General features: G+C 33.9%; 1 protein-coding gene across 2 annotated transcripts in view; it reads left to right on the top strand.

Annotated features, from left to right (window-relative positions):
* Positions 1-5,278: 5,278 nt before the first annotated feature.
* Positions 5,279-12,813, top strand: part of LOC133184122 (uncharacterized) — an 80,959-nt gene continuing 73,424 nt past the window's right edge. For both annotated transcript variants that reach the window (XM_061318986.1, XM_061318985.1), the window contains exon 1: positions 5,279-5,418. In XM_061318986.1, coding sequence (XP_061174970.1) covers positions 5,355-5,418 — 64 coding nt within the window. In that variant the 5' untranslated portion in view covers positions 5,279-5,354. The remainder of the gene's footprint in view (positions 5,419-12,813) is intronic.

Here is a 12,813-nt window from a genome sequence, read left to right as displayed (position 1 = left end):
TCTTCAAAATCATCGGTCAGTTCTGAATTTTTTTTTTTAATTTTCCCAACTACCAAAATAAATTTGAATTACCATATTTATATTGGATTCCGAAGCTTCATAAAAATCCATACACACAAAGATACATAGCGGGTTCCAGTAAATGTTCTACCAAGCCTCTTTCTTCACTCCTCACTAAAATATTAACAGCAGTGAAGGAGAAACTTCAGGAGTTCTGTGCAACAATATGTTCGAGAAGCGGTGTAAATCAGATGTGGATACTAAAAAATTCCAAGGAACTTTTGGAAAATTTGAAATCACAAAATTTTACCAAAATCAATAATAAAACTTTTTAACTCTGTATACAACCATTCCCCATGATAAAATTCAACCATTCCCCACAATAAATAAAGTCCAGGCTTTTTGACATCATTGACAGCTGCTTTTTATCACACCACTGCTTCAGTAGAAGGATAATTAACCACAACTGTAAAACTATTTAAATACACAGCGTAGAAGAAAGCACTAAATGCGTTTTAAAGAATGACTGTTTATTAAATTAAATGTAATGTCATGTTTAAGTTTAAAATTTACTGGATGGTAGTAAATACAAAATGTAGAGCATGACATGGCAGCTAGCCGATGAAAATAGTTAAAATTAAGAGCTTAATAATTAGTCCATTGAATAATGCCATTTTAACTTTTAAGAATCAATGACCCTCTGATTAGAGAGATAACTCTCATTGAAATTAATGACTTTTTTTCTTCAAAAAGTCACGTTAAAAGGCGTTTTCTGCCAAATTTTACGCCCCCCCCCTCGGGTATGTTGAAATTATTCCTCTTCCAATTATGATTTAAATTTCTTTTGGAAAATCATAATCATTAAGTGAAAATATACTTGGAAGAACAGAGGGATTATGAGCGTTTCTGCAAAAGTATCCAAAGTTTATGTTTAATATACCGTCTCCAGTGCTAAAAAGAGTACTCATACTATTGCTACTTCAAATATAAAAAAATCATTCAAAGAAATTGTAAAAGTATATATAAATGCGTATGAAATTTTAATAACTAAAAATGTCTTCTCCAACATTATTAGCTAACTTATGAGACGATTTATGATGCCAAAATATCATTACAAGGGCTGACAAGAAACTTTTTGAGGTTAAAACATTCAGCTTATCCTCTCAATATTCTAAAGAGATGTGAAACGATTTCATTAAATGGTTTATAGAATTTACCCTAGTATGAAGAATACAGAACAGATATGAAAGTATGAATTAAAAAAAAGATAATCCCAACTGGCGTGTTTGAGATTGAATATATCCTCTCACACAATATCTGGATAACATGATAAGTGTACACAACATTGTCACCAACAGGAAGCCTGACCTCGAGGCTGGTTGTTCTGTAACAAGTACTCAAGTTCATCCCAGGTTATTCTAAAATTGTAACTTCTAGATAATTTAAAGGAAGAAAACACATAGTCAAAATAGTTTGATCGGAAGTAGAATGTCACAGACACTTAAAAGTTTTTATATTGTTTAAACTTTTCTCCTTATTAGCCTCTCCCATTTAGCCAGTGTTAAAATCTTGGTTTAAAGCGCTTCCTTGGTAAATTGTAGATCTTTGCATCCAGATATTTCATCTAAATTTCAGGTATTTTAAAAGTTTTAATTCTAATGTATTTTTTTATTAATTAAATAATTTCCATTTATCATAATTCTATATATGTGTAATAAAACATACAAGTCTTTTTTATGCCCCCGTATCGAAGATTCGGGGGTATATAATTTTTGCCCTGTCCGTCCGTCTGTCTGTCTGTTTGTCCACAAAAACTTTAACCTTGCCCACAACTTTTGATTGGTTGGAGCTACGGCTTTCATATTTCACATGTGTATTCCTTGTGACAAGACCACCATATTTGACTATTGACCTTGGAATTTGACCCAATTTTGCAAAGTTTTTACCAAACTTTAACCTTGGACATAACTTTTGAACAACTGGTGCTAGGGCTTTCATACTTCACATGTGTAATTCTTGTGACAAGACCTTCCTTTAGATACCAACAACTTTGACCTTTTGACCTTGACCTAGGAGTTTGGCCTACTTTTGAAAAACTTTAACCTTGGCCATAACTTTTGAACGGTTGGTGCTAGGGCTTTCATACTTCAAATGTGTAATTCTTGTGATAAGACCTTCCTTTGGATACCAACAATTTTGACCATTTGACCTTGACCTTGGAGTTTGACCTTCTTTCGGAAAACATCAACCTTGACCATAACTTTTGAACAATTGGTGCTAGAGCTTTTATATTTCACATGTGTTATTCTTGTGACAAGACCAACAACTTTGACCCTTTGACCTTGAAGTTTGACCTACTTTTGGAAAACTTTAACCTTGACCATAACTTTTGAACAATTGGTGCTAGAGCTTTTATATTTCACATGTGTTATTCTTGTGACAAGACCTTCCTTTGGATACCAACAACTTTGACCCTTTGACCTTGACCTTGAAGTTTGACCTACTTTTTCAAAACTTTAACCTTGGCCATAACTTTTGAATGGTTGGTGCTAGGGCTTTCATACTTCACACATGTAATCATTGTGACAAGACCTTTCTTTGGATACCAACAACTTTGACCCTTTGACCTTGACCTTGGAGTTTGACCTACTTTTGGAAAACTTTAACCTTGGTCATAACTTTTGAATGATTGGTGCTTCGGCTTTCATATTTCATCTGTGTATTTCTTGGGAGAAGGCCTTTCCTTGGGCACCATTAATTTTGACCATTTGACCTTGACCTTGATGTTTGACATACTTTTGAAAAAACTTTAACCTTTTCCATATCTATTCAATGGTTGCTGCTAGTGCTTTCATATTTCACAGGTTTATTCCTCAAGACAAGACCTTACTTTGGGTACCAACATATTTGATTTGCATTTGAGAAAGTTTAACCTTTGCTATAAGTTGCCATACGGGGGCATCAGTGTTTCACAAACACATCTTGTTTTTATTTTTAATTTTGCAAGTTCATAAAGGTATAACTACACATTTAGTGAGAAAAGTATGAGATCATATCCTTAAATGCTTTTAAAAATTAAATGACTTTACTCATGCACGCTCTAATAAATTTTATTCAAATACTTAGAAATTGATACACAGGATATTCAATGTATTGTATGTGGATATGGAATTTATTTCACGAATGGGACAGGATTTTTTGATTTTTCACGAGTGCGAAGCACGAGTGAAAATATAAAAAAAAAAGCCTGTCTCACGAGTGAAATAAATTCCATATCCAAATACAAAACATTGAATTTTCTTTTCATTGCATTTTCTTTGGTTTCTCTTTGCCTCTGTCTTTTCTTAACACAGTGTCATAGCCTGTGACGTCATAACTGAGTGGTTGAGACGTCATAGCTTAGCAGTTGTGAGATTGAAAACATTGTAACATGGATTTTAGCAACATATTTGGGAAGGAATTGACAGTTTAAGTGTCTATGAAGATGGTTTAGTTACTGTATCTTATGACAGGCCAGAAATAATTTTTACTTATTTTGATATCCTTTCACACTGTGACAGAATATTACTTTGGTATCCTTTCACACTGTTAGAGAATATCACTTTTATTCAATAAATAAATCACAGTCTTTCACTGTTGAAAATGTAACAAAGAAGTCTATTTTCCCATTTTGCCCAAAAGAAATGACATCTATTTTAACGTTACACCTCATTGGTCGTTGTTTATAGAATTGTGAATTTAAAAGTTTATAACATCCCAATTAAGCTTTACATGTGTTGAAGAAGTTACTTAATTGAACCTTTTGGCTTACTCTCGAGCCATCTAGCGTCAATTCAGTTAACGACTGTTGACCGTTGTGGTATACAATTTCGATCGCGACCAAGGGTATCAGCTTTACTCGGGCATGTCTGAGATTGGGATTTTTTACTGCTGTAAATTCAAAATTTACAACATGACAGTAGAAAAAAAATGTTATGTTCACTTATAGAAGGTCGGTTGCAATATCTCGATCAATTTGGAAGTTATCTATCTATTTTTATTTGAATATATATATATATATATATATATATATATATATATATATATATATATATATATATATATATATATATATATATATATATATATATATATAGAGGATATTCAATGTTTTGTAGATGAATATGGAATTTATTTCACGAGTGGGACAGGATTTTTTGATATTTTCACGAGTGCGAAGCACGAGTGAAAATATAAAAAATTCTTGTCTCATGAGTGAAATAAATTACATATTCATCTACAAAACATTGAATTTTCTGTTTATTACATTTTCTTTGATTTTCCCTTTGCCTCTGTCTTTTCTTAACACAGTGTCATAGGCTTGACGTCATAGTTGAGCGGTTGAGACGTCATAGCTTAGCAGTTGTGAGATTGAAACATTACATAGCATAGATTTTAGCAACATACTTGGGAAGAAATTTGCAGTTTTAGCTCTATCAATATGTTTAGTTACTATCTCTATCTTATGACAGGCCAGAAATTATTTTTTACTTACTTTGATATCCTTTCACACTGTGAGAGAATATCATTTTGGTATCCTTTCACACTGTGAGAGAATATCACTTTTATTCAATAAATAAATCACAGTATTTCACTGTTGAAAATGTAATAAATATATATATATATATATATATATGCTCACCTAGAAAGTTTCGTAACTCGGTATGATTTTTAAATGTTGCGGGATCTGAACCAATCAGAGAGCTAGGAGTTACCTGATCAATCATAAAGAACAAATATATTTGATTTTTTGTCTTTAGCACATGGGTCAAAGAAATCTAATCTATTTCTCTATTAATAAAGATTTTCAATGTTTTATAAGATGGTTCATTTGACTTTAAAATATTCGTACTTATCTCAGGTGACGAGTTTTTGTTCAAAATTGAATATTTTCTTTTATGACTAATGGTAGGATACTTATACATGTAATGCCAGCTCTGTATTTCATGAGCTGTACAGTAAAATATTCAGAGTGCATATATACACAAATCGGCATAATTGTTTGCTAGAGCATCTGTTTAAGGAAATTTTAATTTAAGATATTGTCAATAGAGGGATTATAAAGCAATTATGATTATCATACTGTTTGTAAACGCATTCTGAAAACACTCAAATTTTAAAGTATATGAAGTGATGTGTGACACATTTTTTTCCGTTTAGGCTGTTTTACGCCCGATGAAGATTTACATAAAAGGAAATTGAAAGATATGAAGCTATATGTGTCTATAAATTTTTCAGTAAACATTCGGAAGTTACGGTTTTTCGACGAAATAGAGTATACAACACTGTTGACCAGGAAGTTTTAGAGTTCTGAGATGATAACAATTGGATTATTTCTATTATTTACAGAAACATGGGCACAAATATCAATAAATACAGGTAAGTGTACAACGGGGATCGTGCTTAATGTAGAGAGAAAATTTTATTGTTTTATGCTGATTTGCTCACATTAATTTGATCTCCTTCATTGTGGCAGTGCTTTACTCTTGATTTTCCATTCATGTTCATAATATTCTCACTCATGTTAGAAAGTTGTAGAAAACTGTATGAATTGCATTTTGGAGAGATAGAACTCCGTCACCTAATTGAATTTAATTGCATTGATAGTTTTTACCCTTTTACTTACAATTTTTGCTGTACAATTGATTTTTAGTAAGAAATAAAAATAAGAAAATACCAAAGAGTGTGATAATAAAAACAAGAAATACTTTAAAAACATACGCCCCCTCCCCAGGTGGCTATATCGAAAAATCTTAAATTCAGAATATCTCTGACTTCAATATCAGTAGGGGTCATCTACCCCTTATTGTTCCAGTGTATCAAATTTGATGTCTGTCAGTGACAGGGTTCTCAATATATTGCACGGACAATGTCTTCCTATATCCAGAATAGTTTGACCATTGACCTTGTGACCTCAAATCAATAAAAGTAAGCCACTCCTTAGAGGAACCAGTGTACCAAGTTTGACGTTTGTCAAGCAAAAGGTTTATAAGATACATGTATTGATCGGACAACACTTGGTCTACCGACCGACCAACAGATACAAGCCATTTTGCCCCACACCACCCCCATTTATTAAAGTGAATATGTTTATGTTCATGAAGGAGATTGGTCGACCGCGTGGCGCAGTGGTAGAGCGCAGAGTAAGGAATTGATCCTTACGTCGCGGGTTCGAATCCCACTATGGGACGTGGAGACCGGTCCTTCGGATGAGACCGTATAAATCGAGGACCCGTGTCGCAGTAGGTGCTGGCATGAAAAAGATCCCTCACTGCTCAATGGCCCTAAGTGCCAAGTATAGGTCAAAATTTGCAGCTCTCCACCGGCAAGTGGTGGCGTCTCCATATGAGTGAAAAATTCTCGAGAGAGACGTCAAACAACAAACCAGAAGTCTCTGTCGAGACTGTAGCTCTACTGGTTTGTACTTATAACAAAGGAAGAGGAAAGTAGCACTTGCAATAGAAATAAATAAATAATAATCCTTGTTTTACTCTCTTTTTGTCGCAAGATGAATTGCAATCAGACTAAAACTGTAGAAAGAGTAGCCTTTTAAAAGAATTTTAGAGAATTTTTTATTCTAGTTACCATGGCAACATCATTCATCAAAATAAAAAAAGAGACTATTATGTATCTCAGTGTAGTCTACTTGCATGCCATGTTATATTAAAATCAGACCAAACTGTAGACGGAGTACTATTTTGTTTGTTTGTTGTTTAATGTCCCTCTCTAGAATTTTTCACTCATATGGAGACGCCACCACTTGCCGGTGGAGAGCTGCAAATTTTGACCTATGCTCGGCACTCAGTGCCATTGAGCAGTAAAAGATCTTTTTCGTGCCAGCACCTACTGCGACATGGGACCTTGGTTTTTACGGTCTCATCCGAAGGACCAGTCTCTATGTCCCACAGTGGGATTTGAACCTGCGACGTAAGGATCAACTCCTTACTCTGCGACTCTAGAGCAAACGTTCTACCACTGCGCCATGCGGGTGACAAGTAATGTTTTTAAAGTATTTCAAAGAAATTTCAGCTTTTTGTAACCACGGCAACACTTCACCAAAATCAAAAAATGGATATACAGAATTATGTATCTCAGTGTAATCTACCTGTGTGCCAAGTTATATTGAAATCAGACCAAAACTGTAGGAGGAGTAGAGTTTTGAAAGTATTTCACAGAAATTCTATTTTTAGTAACCATGGCAACACCATGAATCGAAATCAAAAAACCGATACAAAGAATTATGTATCTTAGTGTAGTGTACTTGTGTGCCTAGTTATATTGAAATCAGACCAAAACTGTAGGAGGAGTAGCATTTTGAAAAGTATTTCACAGAAATTTATATTTTTAGTAACCATGGCAACATCGTTCACCAAAATCAAAAACCGATACACAGAATTATGTATCTTAGTGTAGTGTACTTGTGTGCCAAGTTATATTGAAATCAGACCAAAACTGTAGGAGGAGTAGCATTTTGAAAAGTTGTTTACAGAAAGACAGACGGACGACGGACAACTTACTATCGCATAAGCTCTTCTGGTCTCTGACCAGTAGAACTAACAAAATGAAGGAGATTGTGTATTTAGTATCTCCAAACGGGTGGACACACATCTATTTTTGGCCATATTTGTCTGAGTGTTTGGGACACATATTTGGAAATCTTGATTGTCTGGCGTAAAATATACGCACTTATAATTAACCACCAGGTAGCAGGATGTCGGAAGTGTATCCGGGTTGTACTTTAAAATCTTGTAATCCTTGAGTAGTACGAATGTAGGTGTAAGAATAGTGATGTCAGTTACCTAAACAGATAGCTCATAATTTTGATTAAAAGATGTTATTCAATATTGTGTAGTTGGACATGGAATTTATTTCACACATTGTACATTTTAAAAAATATTTTTTTAATAATATAATACCTTTCTATCTCGTACCCTTTCGGCTTTCACACATAAGGCCTCAATATACTGCCTCTACCTTGCCCTGTCTCTGGTTGCTGCCCTTGCCGTCGCCCAGCTATACCACCCCAGCTGTGATCGTTCCTGTTATGTTGCCCTCCTTCATGTTGTTTTTGGCCAGCCCAATTTCCTCTTTCCCTTTGGACGCCAATTCAGTGCAGTGGTGCATATCCTAGTGTTTTCCATGGTCAGTCTATTTCCTGAGTAGTACTGTTTCACTTACTGTTGGTGTTTTTGTTCTTTGATGTAATTCTTCATTGGATATATTGAAATATGATATTTAAAAGGATGAAATAAGTAAAGCAATCAGCAAACTAATCAAAGTACTGATACAGTACTGAAAGACAGGGTCAATTAAGAAATTTCATTATTTTACAAATTTCATGACTGCATATTGAAATTTTTTTTGGTAGGGCTTTGATACCAACTAAATTTTTTTTTATAACTTACTATTGACATAATATTTAAAAAAACACTGTGAAATATATATCTTTACGTTTTTCATTTACACTGTAATAGATTTATCAGTAACTAGTCAAGAAACTTTTTCTGAATTTTCCGAATTTCACCGTGTCCGAATTAATATGACATTTCCGGAAGTAAACAATAGATGACGCGTACGCAGTCTTGTATTACGCAGCCGAATAAGTTGTATACTAGAGTGGTTCTGTATTATGTTTTTCAAGTGTAACATTTTCAAAAATGCTTCTTTGATTTGAGCAAGAAAATATGCATATCACACTCTTTAGTTTGATCCAGCGTGTTTATATTTTCATCAAAACAATTTCTGCACTCTTTCATTTAGCGTAGATTTAATTCATGTGTTCTCCGCACGGCTTCCGTTTTGAGCCTCAACTGACAGTAAACTAATAAAGGGGGTCACGTTACCCCGTCTAAAAATGGCAAGGCGGCCGGTCCTGACAGAATCTGTAATGAAATGCTTACACATGGTCAAATGTTTCTGATACCAGTTTTATTGAAAATATTTAATGTTTGCCTACCTCATGGTTATTATCCTTCTTCATGGTGTGAAGGTTAACATCACTGGTATTAAAGCTTACAATACTAATGGTCCAAACAATTATAGAGGAATCACAATTACCAGCTCAAATGGAAGACTTTTCAATTATATTCTTAACCCAAACCTCGATCAATATTTACAATGCAAAAATAAAATCAATCCATGTCAAATAGGATTTACAAAACAACCTAGAATCTTAGGTCATGTTTTTGTCTCGAAAATACTTATTGATAAATATTGCAAATCAGGTTAAGGGAAACTATATATACACTTTGTTGACTTTCATAAGGCCTTTGATTACTATAAACCATGCTGGTTTATAACTTTAACTTTTAAAAGCAGGCGTTGGTAATAATTTTATTCAATTGTTAAAGAAATGTATTCTAAAAGGTAGTCATATATTAAATTGTGATCGGAAGGTTGTGGGTTCGAACTTCGGCCGCGACTAATCTAAGTCGATAAAAAAATAGGTAGCAACTTCCTTCGCTAAGCATTCGGCACTTTGAAGTGAAAGTCACAGGACTTTCGGATGAGTTCTTAAAAACCGTGGCCCGATGTTACGGCAGGCGTTGGCAGGATAAAGTCCCTTGTGACGGTACATTTTGTGGTTTTGTACATATTGTCGGCGACAATATGCACCTATTTCACTGCACATATTATTGTCCATCAGCATATATTGTCGCCGGCTGAAAAATGATACATGTACATATTGTCGCTGGCGAATATGCCTAATCTCACTGAACGTATTGTCGCCCCACATTTAGGGTTGTTAGAGGATTTTTTTTATAGACAATATGTACAGTGAGGATAGGTACATATTTTCGCCGGCGACAATATGTATCTCTAACGACAATATGTAGCGTCACATCTCTCACTGCCCAATGGGGTGACCCTAATGGCACTGAGTGCCGAGTAAAGGTCTAAATTTGAAACCCTTCACCGCGTATATGGTGACGTCTTTATATAATTGAAAAATTCAGGGACGCAAAACAACATGTTATCAATCAATCAATCAATCAATCTACTAAACTGGGTAACAAATTTATTGGTCACTTTCACAATTGCAGTGGGGTTAGACAAGGAGATAACATGAGTCCAAATATATTCAAGATTTACCTTAACGATCTATCAGATTATCTCTCAAAAACTGAAAGTTTTGTAAAATTAAACAGTGATTCATCTACGTCTTTTCTTGTATTTTGATGACATGGTACTTCTCTCCCCCACTGCCCAAAGTCTATAAGAAAAACGCAATATACTAAATACATACTGTGCTGCCTCAAAGTTAATGCTTATAGATTCAATGTATCTGGTAAACACCTCAAAATCCCCTTCCATCTAGATAATAACAATATCGAATGTCTTAAACTGTACAAGTATTTGGGTCCGACAATTAATGCATTTGGAACACTAACTAGCGCTAAAATTGATTGTTTTCACAAAGCCAAAAAAGCTGATTTCAAACATCAAAAATACTTTCTCACATTTAATTCTTCGGTTAAAAATGTTTTAAATGTATTTGACCACACTCTTAAACCATTATTCTGTATGATTCAGAGCTATGGGTTTTTTATCCATCAATTTACAACATCAATACAAATTTAAGAAAAATCCCAATATGACATTAGACAAAATATGCCAAAATTCTGCATCTAAAATTTACAAGCATTTGCTGTTGGTTCACGGTTAAGCAGCAACTTTCTGTAAGATCTGAGGTAACTCTTTGGAAATAGTTCAAATAATTTAATACTAGAACTCGAAACAAGGCTTTTAAAATCAAAACTATAAAAATAAATAAAAATTGCAGTAACGATTATTAAAAAGAAGCATTTGAGAGGTTTAAAATATATGCGGTTGAACTGAAAGTGAGTGCCGAATGGTAACGTCATAACGACGTCGGTAACATTTTTACCGAGCGGCCATAGACAAAACCTAACATTGTGTTTATCTTGATATTTCACAAAGTACTTTATAAAATCATATGAATTTTTAGGGCAAAAATCAAAATAAATAGGGGTATTAGTATGTCTAATTTTATTAATAAAAAAATTGTTTATTAAAATTTTATAGCAGTTGTGACATTACTTTAGGATCAACCTTCGTACCAGTCAAAATTGAAAGTTTTTATCTAATGATAATCAATTTCTTTGGCTCATGACATAATTATGAAGACCCTGTCATCCAAATATCCCTTGCTAGATTCTTTGATAACCTTCCTTAATTGAAGAAATTAAATATATTTGGGGATGTATATATATATGTTTGCCAATATAATATATTTTGTTCCTTGACATACTTATATGTAATACTCCAGTTACTTCACTATATATTATTATAACAATATGCATTTATCAGTGATAGTATAATGAAGCATTGCTCTGATTATCATATAAGATCATATTTGTTCTATCATTTGGATCCTCCTCCTTCTTTTGTTTTTGTTTGTTTGTAAATCTTTTTGCTCCTATGGGGGCCCAAACTAGACTAATAAAATCTTGTATCTTTTGTCCTACCCTCTAACTCTGAAAAGTTGTCCCAGACTTCTTTTTTGGAAGGTGTCAAACTTCTTTTTATCATGTTTTGTTGTTTTCCATCTCTCACTTCCGTATACAACCAAGCTCTTAAATAATTTCACTTTAGTTTGGAGGGTATATTTTGATGAGATCCAGATTTTTCTGAGCCTTTTGGATTGAGCTTTTGCTTTTCCCAGTCTGTTGGTAATGTCCTCGTCAGATCCTTTCTTTGTTTGTTACCACTCCTCCAAAGTATGTAAATGTTCTTGTTCTTAACGCACTAGTCTTTCCACCCCATCTTGAATCATTTGTATCATCTTCTAGAAAACACTTTGCTTGGTGCATATAAAAGTGTGATGCCTTTGTTATTGTCACATACATATTTACCACCTTTCTTTAGAATCCTCACAGTCAGGCCTTTATTCCACACAAATGGTACAGCTTCTTGATTTAAAAAAATATTAAAGATTTAATAATAACTGAGGGCTATTTGAAGATTTTCTTCTGCTTTCAAGTGCCTAAATGTATTCCCCCCGTTATAACACCAAATTGCCGAGGTACAAATGTTGGCGGTAAACACTGTAGATGTAAAAAGCTTTTCCAAATATGGTGCTGATGTTTTTGTATTTGCTTTTTTAAAATATCTTACCTGTTATCCCATCAACTCCGCCAAATTTTTCATTCTTAATTTTTTTTTAATACTTTAAAGCCCTAATGATTTTTCCTTGCGTATGGGACCCTGAACCTTTTTTTGCTTTCAAATTCTTGAGGGTGATCGGGTTGTGGACAGTTTAATATTTCTTAAAAGTGTTCTTTCCACCTTTTCTGACTTTCACTTGGCTGCTCAGGATTCTTACCTCTTTTTCTTTATTGTTGTTGTTGTTTCTTTCTTCCCATTACTTAGCACTCTGGTTATCTCATACGTTGTTATCACATGGTCCCTGCTGGTTACTCTTTCTGCTTCTGTTATCATGTCTAGTGTCCACTTTCTCCTGTCATTCTTTATGCTTCATTTTACGTTTCTGTCTTCATCGCTATTCCCTTTACTAGCATCCACGAATCTTGTTCACTCCAAGTATGATGTGTCAGTATCGCTTTTTCCTTGATTTCACAGATGTCCCCCATACTTTCAAATACATCTAGTGCTTGGAATCTATTTTTTAATTTCCAATGTAAATGCTCTTCTGTTCTCTGGCTGCTGGAGTTTTGCGACATCATATTTCTTTCCAATTTTATCAGTCTTTTCTCTTTGTTTCCTCACTTTTATTATTTCTTACTTCCTTTA

The sequence above is a fragment of the Saccostrea echinata genome, unplaced genomic scaffold (genome assembly GCF_033153115.1).
Source record: "Saccostrea echinata isolate AGI-Se365-2 ecotype Australia unplaced genomic scaffold, CSIRO_AGI_Sech_v1 ptg000010l, whole genome shotgun sequence".
NCBI classification, from domain to species: Eukaryota; Metazoa; Mollusca; class Bivalvia; order Ostreida; family Ostreidae; genus Saccostrea; species Saccostrea echinata.
This window is presented reverse-complemented; position numbering and strand designations above follow the sequence as displayed.